This window comes from Chiroxiphia lanceolata, chromosome 2 (genome assembly GCF_009829145.1).
Source record: "Chiroxiphia lanceolata isolate bChiLan1 chromosome 2, bChiLan1.pri, whole genome shotgun sequence".
In the NCBI taxonomy this organism is placed as follows: Eukaryota; Metazoa; Chordata; class Aves; order Passeriformes; family Pipridae; genus Chiroxiphia; species Chiroxiphia lanceolata.
The window spans coordinates 52612740-52633882 of NC_045638.1; the positions used below are offsets into that span (position 1 = coordinate 52612740).

The 21143-nt window shown below is 36.6% G+C and overlaps 3 protein-coding genes across 11 annotated transcripts in view; 1 reads left to right on the forward strand and 2 right to left on the reverse strand.

Annotated features, from left to right (window-relative positions):
* PIBF1 (progesterone immunomodulatory binding factor 1) overlaps positions 1–516 on the reverse strand; it is a 112848-nt gene extending 112332 nt beyond the window's left edge. For both annotated transcript variants that reach the window (XM_032678390.1, XM_032678389.1), the window contains exon 1: positions 320–516. The gene's annotated coding sequence lies outside the window, so the exon portion shown is untranslated. The remainder of the gene's footprint in view (positions 1–319) is intronic.
* On the forward strand, positions 98–20973 carry DIS3 (DIS3 homolog, exosome endoribonuclease and 3'-5' exoribonuclease). Its single transcript, XM_032678387.1, has 21 exons — positions 98–334; positions 2467–2624; positions 3354–3547; positions 3660–3733; positions 4820–4987; positions 5854–6018; positions 6938–7051; positions 7161–7298; positions 8455–8601; positions 9805–9921; positions 10744–10845; positions 11460–11524; positions 11621–11705; positions 12272–12399; positions 12854–12940; positions 13922–14078; positions 15586–15800; positions 16878–17046; positions 17480–17638; positions 17996–18118; positions 20364–20973. The coding sequence occupies exons 1-21, from the start codon at positions 98–100 to the stop codon at positions 20451–20453; spliced, it is 2892 nt and encodes a 963-aa protein (XP_032534278.1). The 3' UTR covers positions 20454–20973.
* Positions 5405–21143, reverse strand: part of BORA (BORA aurora kinase A activator) — a 34196-nt gene continuing 18457 nt past the window's right edge. For 2 of the 8 annotated variants that reach the window (XM_032678406.1, XM_032678400.1), the window contains one exon: positions 17640–18278. In XM_032678406.1, the coding sequence (XP_032534297.1) occupies positions 18213–18278 (66 nt within the window). In that variant the 3' untranslated portion in view covers positions 17640–18212. Of the gene's footprint in view, positions 5619–5654; positions 5687–9238; positions 9578–16732; positions 16780–17639; positions 18279–19274; positions 20263–20792; positions 21009–21143 lie in introns of those variants that run through there. The other 6 variants (XM_032678401.1, XM_032678405.1, XM_032678407.1 and 3 more) reach the window with 6 other exon arrangements.

Here is a 21143-nt window from a genome sequence, read left to right on the forward strand (position 1 = left end):
CGGCTGCACGACATCACCGCGGCGACGGGGGCGCCGCTTCCCGCGCCGTTCCCGCCTCCCGGCGCTTCCCTGCCCGCTCCCGCGGCCCGCGCGCGCCATGCTGACCTCGCGGACGTTCGTGAAGCGCACGCGGGCGGGCGCGGTGGTGAAGGTGGTGCGCGAGCACTACCTGCGCGAGGACATCGCGTGCGGCGCCGCCGCGTGCCGCCTCTGCCCCCCCGCCACCGGCACCGCCAACGCGCCCGGGCTGGAGGCGCGTCCCAGCGGCGCCAGCAGCAGCCTCTGCCCCGGGCCGCACTTCCTTCTGCCCGACACTAACCTCCTTCTGCACCAGGTGAGCGGCTCCGGCACGGAGCGATGAGATGGGCGACCGCCTCAGCGGAGCGACAGGCCCGGGCCCCGGGGAGGGCCCGCCGCCGCCGCCGCCTCCCTCTGGGCCCGGCCGTGCTCCATGTGGAGCCTCAAGCCCTTCCTGCTCCGGCCTTGGTTGAATCCGTGTGTGGGTGAATTATCCCGCTCCCGTTACGCGTGGGCTTCCGGTGTCTGGCAGCGCGCGGTGGGCTTGGCTCCTCCCATTGTTCCCTGTGGCTACTTGATCCCTGGCTGGCCACTCCGTTCTTTCCTTGCCAGCTCCTCAGCAGAGGGCTACAGCATCACCAACTCTAGCTCTGGGGTTTTCGGGGGGTTGGGGTTTTTTACTTATTTGGTTTTGGTTTTTCCTGCCTTGTTTTGTGAACGGTAGGAGTAAACAACAACATTTATTTATTTTGCTCGTTGTGATTTGATGCGGGTATGGAAACAGTCAGAGTGAGTCGGTAGACTCTGAAGCAGTGATTGGGATCTTCTTGTGGTCACTGAATTTTTTTCTCAACCAGAATTTTCCCGAAATGCCTCTTCTGTTTTTCAGAATGGAGGTTTGTGTTCTCTATACTGTGATGTTGATTTCGTGTGATGAATAGAGGCTGCAAAATCATCCCATATGCAACTCTGGAAGCAGTGGGAGAAACTTTACTCTTTAGCCCATCAGTAGTTGTGCAAAGGTTTGAGTCTGAGCAGTGCAGACACTAGACTTTGAGCCTGGGAGACATTGGAATCCTAAGATTGACATTTAATTTTTTTTTTTTAGTTGCTTTTGAATACCTGTGTAGAAGGTAGAATAGCCCTGAGCAGACATTGGAGACTGGAAGTAATTAATGAATCCTGACATGGAGTACTCAGAAGAGGGGCACAACACTTTTGTATTTTAGCAGTTTTACATCCCAAAAGTTGTAAGTAAGGATTTTCTTCCCAAAACAGCATATTAAAGGGTGTTTTCAGCCTGTTACACATGGACTTCTTGTTGTCTGTTGGTAAAGTTTGTATGTGCATCCTGTGGAGCACTCTGAGAATGTGCCAGGGTATGCTGCCACAAACTGGAGAAGTGGGGATTAGGAGATCTTGGTAACAGTAGGGAAAGGATTTGCTTAGGAACTGAAACAGGTTTTCAAAAGTAAGGCTTGGCCTCGTACTTCATCTTGTACGTAGAATAATATTGGATTTCTTCCCTAATGAATATGGCTCTAAATCTTTCAGGTCATCTAAACATCAAGGTCAGGGAAGCTTGGTCTGGCATTGCTTTTGATTCTTTTAGCTATACCTTCTAGAACCTTATTGCTTTCTCATTCTGGAGATGGGTTTGCACAGTTCCTTACCACAAACCTAGCAAGTCGAGCTCTCATCCTTTTATGCTGACAGCTTGCTTGGTCCTTGGTGTGGATCTTTGCATACCATGACTGTCAGGAGTTAGCAAAGAAAAGTGATGACAAATTTTTAACAAATTTCCTTAAAAAAGAAAAACATCTTTTAAAAGACAAGAGCAACTAACAGAATTCCAATTGGTTTGACTCTGTGCAAATTAAAATTGCAGTGCAATGGTGGGATTATTTTTGGAGAACTTAAGCCTACACATGCACATCCAGGCATGTCCTGTCAACTGTGTAACAGTGCTCAGGTGCTATTTTATGGCTTGCACTCCTCACAAAGGCATATGCCATACAGCCTGTAAATTATGGCCGATTACTGTCAGCTCGTGCATAGTTGTATTTTGTTTACTATGATTGCAATTTACAGGAACCCATTTTATATAAATAAAATTTCTAGTGTACAATTGGCCTTACATTTGTTTGGAGACCTGCGTATGTTGGGGATGAATTTGTTGGAAGTCAGAATAAGTCCTTCTCTTTCCTCCAGGAAAATTCAGGTCATGGAGAGTATGGAAAATCCTACTTGATTTTTTTTTTTTTTCCTATGACAGGAGGAAGCAACTTAATACACTGTTCAGTTTCCCAGTAGTGAGAGAAGAAGACAGGAGGAGTGCCACTCATTATTCCATTTAGCTTCTTATGTGTTAACCAAACAAATATTTTAAGGCCTGTTATTGGATACAATTAAACAGCAATTTTGATTCATTTCCATTTTGTTCCTCAGATTGACGTCCTTGAAGATCCTGTTATTAAGAATGTCATTGTGCTACAGACAGTCTTACAAGAAGTCAGGAATCGGAGTGCACCAGTATACAAGCGAATTAGGGACATGATTCAAAACCCTGAAAAACATTTCTATTCTTTCACCAATGAGCATCATAGGTAAGGTGTGGAATAGGGTATAACAAAGTTGCGCTGATGTCTGGTAAAAAAAAGTGGGAAACAAAACTGGAACATGTGGACCAGGAAGAAAAATTAGACTGGTGTGCATAGAACTGTGTACTTCTAAAGAATCCTGTTGGGAGATAGTTGCACGTTCCAGGAGCTTTTCTGTTTATAATTAGTATAAGTATATATATGTTATGAAAGGAGGATTGGAATATTGAATAACCTGTATAGATAGCACTGTTATCTTGAGCAATAGAATACTGATTTTCCATTTCCTTTTAAGCATATTCTAATGCTTTATTGTCAGCTCAGTCTGTAGCAGAATTCAAAAATCTGTTAGTAAGTTAGTGACAGAAAGCTCTAAGAAATAAAGATGCAATGAATTTGCATTTATTTGTGCTCACAATTAATTTCCAATACTACAGTATCATAGTTTTAGGAATCTCGAATGCACAGTTCTAACATCTTGAATGCAATCCTCTTCAATTGTCTGTGAGAAGGTTGTATTAGAAATTAACTCTTCCTATTTTCCTTTACCTGTCTGTCTCCTGGCCCTTCAGTGGCCTAAGAAGCAGTACACATATTTTAAAATGAGTAGAGTAATGATTCTTTTGGCCTCACAGCCTTGATCTTGTTTGTCTGGAAAATTTTTCTGAGTGGAGATACATGTTGGGATTTTTTTTGTTTTGTCACACCCCGCCTTTGTTTTTAAAATTTATTTAGAGAAACGTACATAGAGCAAAAGCGAGGAGAAACTTCTAATGACCGCAATGACAGAGCCATTCGGGTAGCAGTAACCTGGTACAATGAACACTTGAAGAAAATAGAGGATGAGGAGAAGATTCAAGTTATCTTTTTAACAAATGACAGAACTAATAAAGAGAAAGCTTTAGAGGAAGGGATAACTGCTTATACATGTAAGTGAAATAGTATGTATGTTTAATTTATTGTTCAGATAAACTGTGCAGTCTTTTCATACCTAAATCCTGTGCATGTCTCACATAAATATTTATGTGTGTGCTTTTGCAGGTGAGGAGTATATAAAAAGCTTGACAGCTAATCCTGAGCTTGTAGATCGTCTTGCTTGTGTATCTGATGAAGGGGTATGTTTTTATTTTCTTTTTATAAAATAAATTAATCAGAAATGGTTTGCAGTATAATATTGGATACTGTATGTCAGGCTATTAGCATCAGTTTAGAATATGAGGGCTCTGGACTCTATTCCCATTTTGGCAATTAAACTTTTTGTCAACTGAAAAGTAAAAAGGAAACATTGCAGCCATTTTTAGTGCTGCTTATATGCCTGTTAGTAGGTGTCTTGTTATTTGTAAAAAACCAGTTGCTTTAGGCAACTTTGAGACGATGAGAATAATAACAGTTGGTTTAAATAAAGTGTATAAATATGAGAAATAATTGAAACAAAATGAAAACAAAATATGTTGCTGACTACTTAGATTTTGGTTTGTGTGTACTTGAAAGTTTATTAACTTATTGATCAAAAGTATTTTCATGTGGTGATCAGTTTAGTTGACATAAATGCAGTCTGCAGTTCAAAGATGAGCTACATCCTCTTCTGTTTCCTTGTGCTTTGTGTTTGTCAGAATCAAGACTTATATTTTCACACACAAACTTATAGAGCTGAACGCTCACTACAAAAAATGGGAAAGTTCATTTCATCGTAGTTCTAACAGAATAGAGCTTTAACATGTAAGAGCAGGAAGAAAGTGGAAGGCTCAGATGATCTTCTCAGCAGCTAACTGTAGATCATTTGGGTGCTCCAAAGCTTAGTCACAGTAATGTATTTTCATAATGTTTCATATAGCTTACAGTGTATACACTCTGTGCCATACTCTTCACTATGTAGTACTGTACTAGTATTTTATTGTTAAGTGTATGTTTAGTCAGTATATACAAATGAAAAGTGTATGCCACTCATGCAGTATCATTTTAAGTAACTGCAGGAAAACAAGAGTTGCTGGAATTGCCATGTTTTTATGGTTTTTATGCTTTTGATGCTTTATTAGAAAAAATACTGCTTAGTAGTAGTTTTTTATTACTGTGCTTATTCCTACCTACACATAGTTACAATTTTGGAGTTTGTTTCAGCTTGAGCGTCATGTTCCTGAGCTCAGTTTGGAAATAATCGTGAATATAAAATATTGAAAATTTTTTCTCCTTTTTTCCTAAAGAAAGAAATAGAAAGTGGAAAAATAATATTCCCAGAACATATTCCTCTTAGCAAATTGCAGCAAGGAATAAAATCTGGTATTTACCTCCAAGGAACTTTTAGGGCGAGCAGAGAGAATTATCTTGAAGCTACTGTTTGGGTTCATGGAGATGCTGAAGAAAACAGAGAGGTGAATTTTTCATTTTATCTTTGTGCTGTGAACTTTAACTAGCCTCAGTAATGACTTAAAATTTAATTCTTTCATGGTGACGTGTGTTAAAATGGAGCATTTTAGTAATCTTTCCTCTTCTTGTTTTTTTCAGTGTTTTTGCTGACATTTTCATTTGTTCTTTGTATGGATGTAGACTACTGAAATGCTGACTGTGCTCTTTGTGGAAAAAAGAATAATGTGTTTAAAATTAGAGTTTGATAAAGTAATTGGTAAAATAAAGCTGAGTCTTGGTTGTTAATAGTTTTTCAATTGACTCAACAGTTTTTAAAATCAGTTTGAAATATATGGTGAAAGACAAAGGAACAAGTGTGTAGTAGGATTTTCAGAAAAAACTGTCATAAGGCTTTGTGGGGTTCTCTTGCTTTATTTCCCCTCCTGTTTTCATGCTTGGTGAGGAGGGGATGGCTTTTTCCTGCCCAGCAGTCAACCCATCTGTCTCCCTGCTGAATTCTCAGTTGATACAGTTGTACAGACACTGTTTCCAAGCAGTGGCAGTTGTCTCCTCTCTCCCTATTTGTGGTTGCAGCTGGAGATACTTCTCTGTCTCTCTTTTATTCCTCTTTCCCAGTAGTATGTGGAGTCCCCAAGCCTGCCAAAAACATTTTTTTATAAAAGGAATTGGAATCCTGAAATAAGATCATCAGTACTCTAAGAAACCTAGACAGAGGGGAAAAAAAATGAGTCACAAACATGCTTTGTAATGTTCTTTGGAGTGCAGAGCCTGTTATACATGTTTACTCTTCTGTTACACTGCTTTGATTTGGGTGTTCTGAGTTTATCATCATGAATATTTGCATTTTCATTTTGTTTTCTAAAAAATCCAGATAATTGTTCAGGGACTGAAACATTTAAACCGAGCAGTTCATGAAGATATTGTAGCCGTGGAGCTGTTGGAAAAAAATGAATGGGTAGCACCATCCTCAGTGGTCTTGCAAGATGATGGCCAGAATGAAGATGACATAGAAAATGAAGAGGAGAAAGAAAACATTGTATGAAATAAATAATTTTACCTAACTGTTATGTTAAGAGAGAAATTCAGTCTGCAGTACCTGACAGTGTTAGGCTTTAGATTTATCCGTACTTTGTATAGGCTGTGAATACAGAAGTTGTAAAACTTAATTTGTAGTTGTACTGTTGTGTTAAATAGATGATCATGTATAGAATGGATACTTTTTAATTAATCTCAGTTAGAAATTCCCACATTACTTTGTTAAACTTAATAAATCCAAAAGTTACTGAGTAGTAGTCAGGAAATAATGTAAATCTGTATAGCAATGTGCAGATCAGGATTTGCTAGAATAGGAGCAGGTGTTGTATTACACTGACAGTTACCTTTTATAGGCAGTACATTTGGAACCAGTTGTAAAATATTCCTCAGCTTCCTGCAGTAATTGCAATTAACGTGCACGCAGTCCACACACATATGTCCTGACCAAGAAGATCATTCCTTTAAAAATGATCCTTCAGTTGAATGTCATGGGAATATTTTTTTAATGATCATGTTGAGAATTACTGGCGAATTTTCAAGCAGCATAAAAGGACTTCTGAAAATTAAAATAGGTTGTAAAATAAGATGGAGGTTGTTATTTGTCTGGGTTTTTTTAATGAACATAATTTCAGAAAAATGAAGAACAGCAGAAAAAGACTGGAAAGAAATACTGTCTTGTCCCACTATCTCTACTCACTCCACAACTGAGAAGTTGTGTCACTTACTGAAAATGCTAAAAGTTATGAAAAGCACAGGGAGGCATAGTTCTATTTATGAGGTTATAATAGAATTTATGGCATTATAATGAGACACAAAATGTTACTACCAAGGCTTGAAGTATGTGCTGTAGTCAAACATGTTTACATGAGTTTAAACATGTATTTTTAAACATTGTATTTTTAACCTTTGTGTCCTACCAGCTGAAGACTGCTGTTAACAAGGACATGCTGAGACCTACAGGAAAAGTAGTGGGCATTATAAAACGAAACTGGCGACCGTATTGTGGCATGCTTTCCAAATCACAGATCAAAGAGGTAAAGAAATAATCCAGTTAATAAATCCAGAAATAAACCTGGAGGTGCAGGTTTTTGGTTTTTGTCTTTAATTGGGAATTAATTGTTGTTTTTTTCTGGCTGTTAATAGGCAAGGCGCCATTTGTTTACACCAGCTGATCGCAGAATTCCTCGCATTCGAATAGAAACCAGACAAGCAGAAACATTGGAAGGACAAAGAATAATTGTTGCTATTGATGGTTGGCCCAGGAATTCCAGGTATCCTAATGTAAGTTTAAGCATTTTCTTTTGAACTTTTAGCTATCTGATTTTTATGTGTTATTATATATAAAATGTTTATTATCTGCAACACTGAGCAACTGTGAACAGCGTTGACATGAATTTTATGTTATTTGAATGCCATTCAATGGTGCAAATTAAGGAAGTCCTTAATTGATGTAGTTTGCTCTTCCCTCAAAAAAAACAGCTATGGATTATCATACTTCGAAAGCTTACTCATGCAGTTCTGCAGTAAACATATATGTGCTACTTAAGATACTTAATATAGACTAACCATGGACCACCTTGCATGTGGTGTGACTCTTGGGGTTATCCTGTGCAGGGCTGAGAGCTGGACTCGATCATCCTTCCAGGTCCCTCCCAGCTCAGCATATTCTGTAACTCTGTGATTGTTTTAGTCTGGGTTCCTAGAAATATGAATATTTCACTCTGATTTTGCTCATTCACACATACGGATCACTGTTCTGGCAGATACTTAACACACAGGCCAAATTAAATCAAAGTGCCAGTAGGACTGAGTTACAGGTAATTAACTTCTTAGAAGTTGAGTGTAAATAAATAGGAGGCTGTATGAGAAACTGAGGACACCAGTGCCAATTTGTGTTGAACACTAGCTAGGTTTTGAAGAGGCTTCCAGTGGCTTGTGTAGGAATGCATAGCTTTTAAGAATGAGCGCACAGGTGACTAATGCAAGTTTAGAGAAATGAAAGGCACGTGGAATATATGGAAGAAGCATTAAGACAAATCATTACTGCAGGGGATGACAGAATTGAGGAATAAAGTGTGACACAATGCAAACCCATAGAGAAATTAGAGCTTATTAGTTTTGCTGCTTATTCAGCAACGGTTTTTTCTTCCTTTAAAAAAAGAATTCATGTTTACAATTTTTTCTGCCTTAACTATGTAGAATTTAGTGCCATTCGAGGAAAAGAGGGGGATGTACACAGTGCAGACTTACTGAATCAAATAAACGTTTAAAATGAAATTTCTCTCTTAAAGATGAGTAAGTTAACTAAAGAAAAAAGATTGCTCTTACTGGGTAGTTTAATATATGAGTAACCTAAGGGATAATGTTCTCAAATACTTATTTTTGGGCAAATGGTATCACTTGATGTATGCATGTGTGTATGTATATTGTTTCTCAGGGTCATTTTGTAAAGAATTTGGGAAGTGCTGGAGATAAAGAGACAGAGACAGAAGTTCTTCTACTTGAACATGATGTCCCTCATCAGGCTTTTTCCCAGGCTGTTCTTAGTTTCCTACCAAAAATGCCATGGAGCATTACAGAAGAGGTAATTATTTGTAAATTACTGTAATAATTACTGTGCCTTCTGTTTCAAAGCAAACTCTGACATCTTTGGATATTCCAATGCACCAGACATAGGAGAAATGTTATCCAGGACTGTTTTGTCTTAGGGTGAACTTTCAGCTGGATTCCCTATAGAAACAAGACCTCTGCAAGTTTTTAGGTTTTGGCTAAAACTGTGTTTGCTGGGAATAAACATTTTAAGACAAAAAACATATTACAGGTTTCATTAAAGAATAAAAAGATAAAAGAATGTTTTTGCAAACGGGAGGCTGCAATTCAAATAATTATCCAATCATCCCTAAGAGTTTTTCATCTTGCAAAATAGCTTTGTAACCAAATGTGGCAGCCTGTTTCACGGACAAAATAATCTGAGGTGTGGAGACTTAAATGTATTTCTGCTATAGTACAGTAATTAGAGAAAGAAGCAATTCTAGAAGGAAAATTTCTGTTTAAATGCAGTTAGTGAATTTCAGGTTCGCCCCAGTAGCTTAAATATGGGAAATGGTTGCTTTAGAATTTATGGGAAAATGTCATCGGGGGACAATTTGAGCATAGTTTTTGATTTGGGCTGGGTGGGCTGAGTGTTTTTGTGTGTGCATTTTAATTTCTTGGAGGTGGGCTACTTTTATTATAATTTATTACCTACTTCTATTTTTTTTTAATGGAAACAGAAGGACGGATCTTCATGTAAATTAGCTCGCTAAAAGTCAGTTGCCTAGTCTTAGATACTTGAGACCTTTTTGTAGCCATTGTACAGAGGTAGATACTTCCAAAGTGTGCAGTTCCTTTCAACTGTCTAGACATCTAAGCCTTAGAAAGCTAGAGTTGAGAGCAGTCATATCCAAAACAAGTCATCCATCTGGACATGAGTCAAAATTTCACTTCAAAAAATCTTGATTCCTGGTCCTGCTAATTCCAAGATCATAACAAGATTATGGTTCTGTTCCTCTTCCTGATTGCTGTAAAACAAAAAAATTATTACTCGATAATCTTCTGTCTTATTTTTTCTATCATTGTAGTTTCTGTATATCTGTTTTAATCTTGTCCTAAAGAAAAACAAAACAAAAGCATTTTGAAAATGCTTGCTTGGGAAAATCTTATGTAATGTGTCTTTCTCAAATAATTGTTTTTACTTTGATATGGAAGGTGTTCTTGAAAACAGTTTTTTGTTTATTTTAAATTTCAGGATATGAAACACAGGGAGGACTTAAGGCATCTGAATGTTTGTAGTGTTGATCCTCCTGGCTGTACGGATATTGATGATGCATTACATTGCAGAGAAATAGAAAATGGAAATATAGAGGTATTGTATCAAGCCAATCATTTACTTCTTCCTTTATTTTGCAAACAGCGCAGTAATTGTAATAGAGTAGAATAATATATGACAGGACTATAGAATAGTATATGACATAAGCAAAGCTCCAGATCTGTTATAATAAAGTACTGATGTTTGCACAGCTGCAAGATTGCAATAAAGAAAGGGAGTTGATTTTCATTACATCAGTGTGGGAATTTAGTGTCTTCTAAATTCACCCTGGTTTATCCTCGTATGTCATGGGAAATTAACATAAAATGTCTTTACTGCTTTAGGTAAGTATTATAAACAAGGATATTTATCCTTATTAGAATAAGAAACTGTCAGAAAAAAAAAAGCTAAGGTACTGCTATAATGCCTATGGTATGATTATTTTATTTTAAAAAAAAAGGCATTAAAAAGCTACAGGCTCAACACCAGCTCTCTACCCCGTTATATCTAATTTAGTCAGATTGTCTTCCTTTTGGAATTCAGAATTGTAATAGCAGGGTGTGCCAAAATGGAAGGTAAGAACTTTATAGTGAGCCTTGAAGAAAATGAGAGGTTATTTGAGCCCCCAGGCAAAGAGGAGTTGCATTGGTAATGAATATAACTTCCCCCTAAATGTACACGTCTTATTATGAATAATTGCTGCAACTATTCCCTTTCTAATATCTGTATGATAGGATTTAACTATTCCTATTAGTAAATACAGGAGCTGCTGAAGGGAACTGGCAATGAATAAGTTGGGTTGTAAATAAAAACTTGAGAAAGTTTCTTTGAGAACTCTTTCTGTTTCATGAGATGCATAACGGGATGCTTGTTTTCCAGGTCGGTGTACATATTGCAGATGTCAGTCATTTCATTCGCCCAGGAAATGCTTTGGATGAGGAGTCAGTAAAAAGAGGAACAACAGTATATCTGTGTGAAAAAGTAATTGTTTTCTACAGCTTTTGGTGCTATTAAGTGGTTGGATTTTCATTGCTTTCCCCTTTTACTTCTTGGGAGTAGACACATTCTGAATTGAGGAAAAAAAAAAGCAGACTCCTTCAGGCTGCACTTAATTTGTCTAAGACATTTTTTTCTCCTTTTTATCTTTTAAAATCCATTATCTGGAGAATATCCCTTTCAACTCCTGTTTGAAGCATTATTGACATGTGGCTCTGAAACTGGAATACTGTTTTAATACTAATCTGCAATTGCAGAATTGGCCTGGGTTTGCCTTTTCCATTGTGGGTTTTTTTCATAATAGCTAAATCTCTGATGTTTCCTATGATTTGCATTCGTTAACACTGTAAACTTGGTCCTGTTTATCTTATTTCTTACAGACCACAATATTTTTTCAGAAATAACAGTTACTAAAAAAAAAAAGATAATTTAAATGGATCTTGGAATGGATTTCCTTAATGTAGCATACTTTTCTTTCAGAAATCTGAGCTTTCATAGAAAAAAAAAGTCGCTATTACCTCTAAGCTTTCAGTATTAAAAATCAGTAAGTTAAAATATATACTTTTAACTACTTATGATTTTTATTCTTTACTTTACAGAGGATTGATATGGTTCCAGAGCTACTTAGTTCCAACTTATGCTCCCTGAGATCTAATGTGGACAGGTATATGCATATGATCCATAATTTGATCCTGACAAGAAACTACATGTGTTTATGTATGGATTTTAACAGATTTTCCTCTCCTTCTTCCTCTTATAGACTTGCATTTTCATGTATTTGGGAGATGAACCACAAGGCTGAAATTCTAAAAACCAGATTTACAAAGAGCATTATTAATTCCAAGGTTAGTCACATAAATATTATTACACTTCTGAAAAAAAGCTGAAAGCTGTATTATAAAAACAATGATCAACAAACTTGATAATATAAGTTTTCTTTCTGCTTATTCATTTATATTTTCTTAGACTTACAAAATTATGGTGGAATCCTAAAAATAAAGAAAATATTATATTTTGCCCTCTTTTAAGCCTCTAATGCTGCAATGTTTTTGTGTATGGTTACTTGGTATATGATCTATATAGGACATGGTGGATATATACCAGCTAGTTATATTTTTAGTTAAATACCGTGGATTCAGTTAAATACTGTAAATATTTAATACATTTCTGAGAATTAGATCTCTGATGTATAAAATACATCTCTGATCAGCATAAAAAACAATAAAATGCATGGTATTTCTTAACATCTTGCATAGATCTGTCCTCATTTGTCCACTATTCTTTGAGGATGACAGGCATTTAGCTTTATATTATTGCTAACCAACTTTGACAGGAAGCTGCACTTTCTGCAAGACAGAACTATGTATTCAATTATGTGTCTTGATGTCTCTCCTTTTTTAACCTCTTCAAGGCTTCTCTTACATATGCCGAAGCACAGATGAGAATTGATTCAGCAACTATGAATGATGAGATTACTACCAGCCTTCGTGGACTAAACAAATTAGCAAAAATTCTGAAGAAGAAAAGAATCGAGAATGGGTAAACCAAGCAGTGTACCTATTACCTTTTTCCCTGCTTTTTTTTCTGACTTTTTTTGTAGTTAAAATGTATGATGGTCCTGTATCCATTTTTCTAGTGAAAAATCTTATAAAAGAGAAGTATTTGTCCCAATTTTGATTTGCATAAAAATGCTTATCTTCATTTCCCCAAAAATATAAACTTGAAATGTTAACTTTTTCTTCACAAGATCAGGCAATATAGATCTCTTAAAGTCATTATAAAAACACAACCAGAGGAGTAGCATTTGAAATTTTAGGAGCTACTATGGTATGTATCAGCATGACAGTTTCTGCAAATTTGAACATTAATTGCACAATTTCTGCTAATTTTAAATTATAGTTTCATGATAAACTCAGATGTTGTGTACAGGCTTGCAGCTCAGCTGCTCTGTCTGCTTTACTGTAATTCATTAATACCACTTACTGTCTTCCAGAGCCTTAACACTTTCGTCACCAGAAGTTCGTTTCCACATGGACAGTGAGACTCATGATCCTATTGATCTGCAGACTAAGGAGCTCAAGTATGCATTTTATTTATTAGTTAATTCAGGGTAGGGATTGATTTAAAGACATGTTTAAGTAGAAACGTTCAGTTAATAGTGTACAAAGTTCCTATAATAGTGCAGGACAGTCATAGAATGAGAGGATGATTTGGGTTGGAAGAGACCTTTAAAGATCATCTAGTTCCAACTCTCCTGCCATGGGCAGGGACACCTTCCACTAAACCAGGTTGCTCAAGGCCCCACCCAACCTGGCCTTGAATATTTCCAGGGATGGGACATCGACAACTTCACTGAGCAAGCTGATCCTTGGAAGAGAATTCCTGTACTCCACTACTTGTTTAGCAAGTTTTGAACTGTATTCTTCATATATGAACTGGTGTATTTAGTACTGATTCAACAGAGCACTAAGTTTCAAACTCTGCATCCCACTGGCTTCTCTGTGGTGCTTTTCTACTGGTAGTAACAAAGGAGAGAAATTAGAACTTGCAAGTTAGAGATTACTGAAACTTCACGAACAACTGAGCAGTTATGGCACATATGCAGTGCTACAATTTTACAGAGGAGTTCTAGTAACAGGACTATTGATTCAATTTCTGAAGATAAAATACTGTCTCACATACTACTACTTAGTTTCTGTGCTAAAATCTACACTAGGTTCTGTATAGTCACAACTTTTTGGTGTGCAAAATGGTGCAGTATTTTGACAGTACTCTTAGGAAGAAATCAAGAGGCTTACCTGTTGGCCTTTTCAGGCCTTTTAAAGAGCATTTTTCTTTAATTTGATATTTTAGAGTATTTCAGGTTTTTTCTGACTCGATATTTGAAACTTAATAAGTGTTATGTTTTTAGTCTTGGAATTGCTTGCCTAAGGGTATAAATGATCAAAACCACTAGTTAATATTATAAAATATTGTTAGGATTGTGAAATGTTTCTTCATTAGGCACTCAAATGTATAATTTAATGCCTTTCTAACAATATAAAATATTTTATCACGATAGAGAAACAAATTCCATGGTTGAAGAGTTTATGTTGCTTGCCAACATTTCTGTAGCACAAAAAATTTATGATGAGTTCCCAGAGTTTGCCTTGCTCCGGAAACATCCTGCTCCTCCCCCATCAAATTATGACATCCTTGTGAAGGCTGCCAAGTCCAAGGCAAGTTTTTACCATGTTAATTAAGTGAATTCATTATGAAAAGCCTTATGAAAAGCCATGTTTTCTCTCTGGTTGGCCACTTATCCAAGAGTAAGGGTTGGAAAGCAGTATTTTGAAAGTGTATCAGTTACCCTTTGAAAGTGCTGATACTTGTAGCAAGATGATTGTACCTCTAGATGAAAGGAAGACTCTTGAGTTTTTTAAACCCTTTCTTAGGTTAAGAAAGTAAATCACTCTCTGAAGTCTTGTATTGTAACACTTGTATGCTGTGAATGTTTCTCCTCTCCAAGTCACGTGTGATTTTTGAGCCAGTTTTTGGCTTTGGATCATATACATTATTGATTTACTTAAAAATTGGTCAGTCAAGTCGAATATGTTTCTCTCAAAGTCAGGAAGTAAGAAAATGTGTTTATGGTTTCCATCTTCTCCTTAGATCAGCTAAAGGTTTATTTAGCCTGAAACAAGTCTGAACAAAAAAAAAAATATTTTTTCAGTTTCAGGATCTTTTATTCGAGCTAAACTTTTAACTTGTAGATACTGTGATGTGCATCCATATTTACTTTCCCTTCAACTCTTTCCTCACCCCTTTTTTCTGGTTTCCTAAGGGCAAGAGAGAAACTCCCAAAATCTCTCAGTGTGACAAGCCGAAACCTCGCCCATTTAATTTTCCACTGGCATAAAATTGGAATAATGATAATGATTTCATTTGTGCTCTGAAAATTATTTTTAAAGTACTGTTTTATTGGAAAGGTAAATTTCTGTGCATAGATAAACATTCTTTTAAATAAACCAAAATGTTGTTTTCACTACTTTTGACACAGCCATCACAATTAGGTATTAATATGCTGTATTTATACTTTTTAAATATGCAATTATTTTACCAAAATACAGGCATAATTTGATCACTGGATCATACTTTGTTGTCAGTGGTGTACACGAAGGAAAGAGCATTCAACTGATCTTGTGATGAAACTTGCTTTGTGTTTCTGAAAATCTAAAATGCGCTATATTTTCACACTATCTGAATTTTTATCGGAGAACACTGGCAAACGGGGAGCAAATTGTCATACAGTACTAGTTTTACAAATCACTTTTATAATAATTTTGCGGAGGAAATACAACAAAGTCAGTTACCTTGTGCTTGGATGAAAATCTCTGTGTGGCATAAATATGGAGGGGATTATATTCCTTCTGATTTATTTGGGGAGAAAAGCAACTTTGTAATATTGGCATACAGTGTTTTTTCATTGAGAATTGATGTATTTTCTGAATTCCTAGGCTAATGACATTTCATTTTTTGCACAGAACGCTAGTAAGAATGAGGGAGGGACCTGTGCGTGGGTAGATTTTTATTTTTGTAATAGTTGCATTCCATTATGTTATTAGGTGTGATACCTGTGCCAGTTGCTAAGATTACCATGGATGTAGCTGTTGCATTTCTGCTTATACTCTTAACATTTGCTAGTAATACCTGACCTTTATTATATTTCTTCTTCTCTTGTTTCAGAATTTGGAAATCAAGACAGATTCAGCAAAGGCTTTAGCTGAATCACTAGACAAAGCTGAATCTCCTACATTCCCCTACCTAAATACACTGTTGCGAATTCTGACCACTCGTTGCATGATGCAAGCTGTTTATTTCTGCTCTGGAATGGATAATGATTTTCATCACTATGGCTTAGCTTCACCTATTTATACCCACTTTACCTCACCTATTAGAAGGTACTTTTATTTTACAGAAGCTTCAGAGAACAAAAAGAAGTTATTTATTTGTGAAGAAATTCTATTTTAAATTGTGGTGTTCTGTTTGAAACAAAGTACTGTTTCTGTTCAGTGTTAGATTTCAGTTGAAACAGCAGTGGCTTAGATCATGATCCATCTTCATGTAAGCTCCCAAATTTATTGTCCACAACTCTTAAGATTTAGTACATTTTTTTAAAAGACCCATAAAAGTAATAGAAATATATCCCTAATACAGATCTCTGTCATAGGAATGCACTTTGGGGTCAGTTAGCATTAATCTCAACCAGATACTGAGGCAGAGTTTGCCTATTCACTTTTTAGATGGAAGCTGTGTTTAAATTTTGAGGAGACTGTACTTTACATATGAAAACACTGCTAATTAGAAACTTGCTTTTGTAGCTGTTGCCTTGTAATGAAATCGTACTTTGAAAAGTAGGTTGTTTTTTTAATTCTAACCAAGAATTATCAGAGTTTTGAGGAAAATAACTGTTATCATCTTTTGCTCCTTAGAAACATCTCAAGTGAAATGTCTTTACATGCGGATTAAAATTCCTATGTGGATAATTTGGGGAACTTCTAGGGTCCAAATAGTAATTTTAATTCCTACTAGATGTGTTAAATAAAAGTTCCTTGCTGAGGTTCTAATAAAAGTTATGTACTAAGAAGTTCAAATGGGATTATGTTTTGCAGATCAATGGCATTGTAATACTATCCTACGCTAAATTTGTCTAGTTCATGACAAAGGCGAGAGGGATTAGTTTAAGATGCCATGGTGAAACATTCTTTAATCCAAAAATAAAACTTTGTTTCTTCTTTATAAGCATTCAACAATACAGGTTCTATTGACACAATATAGAAAACAGTATAGTTCATTCTGGCTCTGCAGTGCATCTTTGGTCAGCAAAGATTGATTCAGGGAGTTGCCATCACACTGTCATTATTACAAAAACTTTTAGATCTGTAAGATTCACAAAAACAAACTTATATTCAGAAACTTTTTAATTTTCAAAAAATATGTTTTGCTATGTCATTGATCGTTTAACCTCATCTCTGCAGGTATGCTGATATTATAGTGCATCGGCTTTTGGCAGTGGCCATAGGAGCAGACAGTACTTACCCAGAACTGACAGATAAACATAAACTAGCAGATATGTGTAAAAATCTCAATTACCGACATAAAATGGCACAATATGCACAAAGAGCATCTGTTGCATTCCATACACAGGTAAGTAGTCCTGAGATGTTACAGGGTTAACCATGGACATTCACGTTGATTTTAAAGGAAGGGGGGGAACCCTGGTACTTTATAGTGCAAAACCAAGCAGGTCTGCAGAAATGATCAAGGCTGAGGGATGCTTCTTTGAGGAAAAGCTTAAAGGCTACATTGCTTGTTCTGAAAAATTTGGAATAATGGCATCTTGAAGAGGTCTTTTGGTTTTGTGTTTTTTATAAAGATGGTGAATGCTTAATACTACAGTAATGTTATAAATGGTTTATGTTTTTTTTTTTAAATCTGCCTTCAATATATGCTGTGTAATTCTCATTAAGTATAGATTGGTATTTGAATGTTTTATTTTTCTAAGGCAGTATATCTGTAATTCAGAAGAGAATGTTCTAGTGTTTTTTTTTCTTATTTCTGTATTTTACTTTTGTTACAGTTATTCTTCAAAACCAAGGGAGTAGTAAATGAAGATGCATATATATTATTTGTAAGAAAAAATGCAATTGTGGTTCTGATCCCTAAGTATGGGTTAGAAGGAACAGTCTTCTTTGAAGAAAAAGACAAACCAACACCAAAACTGGATTACAACAATGAGGTGTGTTCTTATTATTCTTAAGGTTTGTTCTTAAATACCTTTATTTTTTTATTTGGTAATTGAGCAGAATGACTAAAGTGTATTGTAGTTGGATTTAGAAGGGTACAAGAGGTTTTTCTAAATGCAAGTTTATTAATCCATAGTAGTAGTGCTGCTATAGTATTTGTAAATCTAAATAAAGAGGTTCTGACAGTGGTTTCTGTGATACTGTTGATATCTAATTATGTATACCAGATATTGTGGCACTAATTTGTGACCATTTTTATTTACATGTAAGATTGAATTTTCCTACAAAAATATTTATTTCTATAAAAACATAAGACATTGCAAGTATTTATACAAAATATAAACTTTCAGGTACCATCACTTACTGTGGAAGACACAACATTACATGTATTTGATAAAGTTAAAGTGAACATTACGTTAGATGATTCCAACATCCAACATCAGAAAATGCGGATGGTCTTGGTAGAACCGAAGGTAAGGCACAAAATTCACAGCACCATATTACCCTTCAGTAACGTTACAAAATTGTCATGTGGTAAAATTGAAATTTAACCAGAAGAAAAACAATTTAGCAGGAGCTTGTGATGATTGCTTCATATCCACTCTCGGTAGAACACAGGTCTGCTTTCACTGGCTGTTGAAAAGAATAGAGGCATCTAAATTAAATTTCTGTTCTGGGCCCATTGGGATATTTCTGTTGATGGGAAAGGTGATGATTTGCTGAAGTAGTATCTTGAATTTCACTGTTCTGTAATCAAATCTCTCTTTGAAAATCTGCCAAAACTCAATATGATCTTTTTGCTCCAGTGAATTGCAGTGTGATGGGTGGCTCAGAAGTTAACTCTGTATAATTGCTGGCTGTCATGGCAGTTCTGTCCTACAACTCCCACAATATAAAAATTTTCTCTTGATAATGTTGTAAGAACTGTAATGTCCTAGTGACTGCCTCTGGCTTAAGACTTTTCAATTCCAGCTTATTAGTGCACCTGGGACACTGGGCTTTTCACTTGGTCTCACACCTTAGGCCTGTTAAGTATTTTGCAAGACATTACAAGATTGTGCACTTAAAGTTACATGTGACTTTCTTTGTAAACATATGGTTGCAGTAATTGAGTAGCCCTAATCACAGAGGAAAAAGACAACCCAAAATATGCAAGAGCTCCTTGTTGTTTATACAGTCAAACATTATTATTTCTTTTTTCTTTGAGAAATCATGTTTCCAAATGCATGTAAATATTCTGATCTTTGAGCTCTTTTATTATCTTGAACCATAGAATGGTTTGGGTTGGAAGGGACCTTAAAAGATCATCTAGTTTCAACCCCCTTGCCATGGGCAGGGACACCTTCCAATGGACCAGGTTGCTCAAAGGCCCCATCCAACCTGGCCTTGAACACCTCCAGGGATGGGGCATTTACAGCTTCTCTAGGAAACCTGTTCCAGCGTCTCACCACTCTCACAGTAAAGAATTTGTTCCTAATAGCTAATCTAAACCTGCCCACTTAAAACCCTTCCCACTTCTCCTGTCACTACAAGCTCTTGTGAAAAGTCCCTCTCCAGCCTTCTTGTAGCTCCCTTCAGGTACTGGAAGGCTGCTCAAAGGTCTACCTGGAGCCTTCTCTTCTGCAGGCTGGGCAATCCCCATTCTCCCAGCCTTTCCTCATAGGAGAGGTGCTCCATTCCTCTAATCATCTTGGTTTCCCTCCTATGTATTCATTTCAACATGTCTTTCCTGTGATGGGCCCCCCAGAGCTGGATGCAGTGCTCCAGATGGGATCTCACCAGAGATGAGTAGAGAGGCAAAATCACCTCCCTTGTCCTGCTGACCACTCTGCTTTCAATGCAGCCCAGGATACAACTGCCTTTCTGAGTTGCAAGCACACATAGCCAGCTCATGGTCCAGCCTCTCATCCACCAGCACCCCCAAGTCCTTCTTGGTAGGGCTGCTCTCCATCTGTTCATCCTCCCCAGACTGGACTGAGTTGAAACTAATCCTTGTGCTTTTAAAAACTGGGAGTAGATAATGAAATTTGTAATAGAAAGGATCCGTTGTATTCTGTTGTGCATTCGCTTTCTGAGCTGCCCCTTGTTTGTGCTCACCAACGAAGCTCACCAACAGAGCTACTGCTAGGGGCATGACTCAGGAACATTCCTGCAGCTGTGACTCCAGTCCAAGGGACACACTTTTAAAACAGACACAAAGTAAGACTAATACAAGCTGATGGTTTGGGTATTTTTCCCCTGTTCTTCCATTCTACTTGTTCTAATTTCTGGGAAGGTCCTTACTCTACAACAAAATAAATGCTGTAATTTGAGGTTATCCCTTGATCCACGATTGGCTGTACTGGTTAATCCAAAATACTCCATCATCCTAAATATCAGTTACTAGTCTTCCTTTCTAGTTAGAAAGGAATATAGGAATAAGATGCACATGCAGTGATCATTCCCTTTGTGTCCATCCAAAGGTTCCAGCCACTTAAATACTGTCTCACAGACAGAAACACATCTCTGGGTCCAGTCTATAGTCTTGCTCTGTAAATTTGATCTTTTCCCAGTTCTGATTCCCACACTGTCTTGTAGCAGATGATTTTCTAAATCAAAAGGTTCTGATGTTGACGCCCTGTATGTAAAAGTTTGTACAAGTAAACTCAAGTTTTACCAGGATAGAAAAAAATTGAGTAAAAAATGTTTTGACTTCTTTTTTTTTCCCCCTTACTGTAGATACTAGGAATGGATGTGTCTGCAAATCCATCTACAGAGGCAAGCAGTGAGAATGAACCAGAGAAAAAGAAAAAGAAGCTACAAAAATAGCTGAATATAAAAGTTAACAAGAAGTCACACAATTATTTGCATTTACTTATTTTTCCCTATGGGCAAAATGCAAGAAACTAGTTTTTAAATACGTATTTTAATAATCTGTAAAAAATTTTTAAAGCAACTTTTTTATGACTATGTATGCAGAACAGTATTTTTAAAACCAGCTATTATCTACACCTTTGTCTTGTGGGTGAAAATAAATGTTTCTGCAAAGTGAAAGAATGAATGTAGGGTTTCTTTTTAACAGCCTTAAGGCCATTTGAGAGCTTGACAGAAGTCTGTCTCTTCAGTGCATTCTCTTTAGCACCTCCGAACTGAAAGAAGTAATTGAACAACATAGGTATGAAAGAGATGTCTTTATTCTGTTCCTCTACTCAATTTACAATTAGACATGTTAAAGGACTCTCATTAAAACTACTGAAATTAATTTAATGTAAACAATGACCGTTTTGTGCAATGTGTGCCAACCAATGCATTAAGAACAACTACAGAAACAGAATGGTCAAGTTATTTCCATGGTAATTTGCACAGTAGGTTTCTTCTCCAAATCTGTTGTACAAAACACAATAAAAAAATATGCATGTTTTCATAAAATAAATATTTCCCATCTAACTGAAGACTACAAAACAGGACAGAAAATACAGGCAATTTACTTGGGGGGATCCTTAATTACTTCTCCCATTC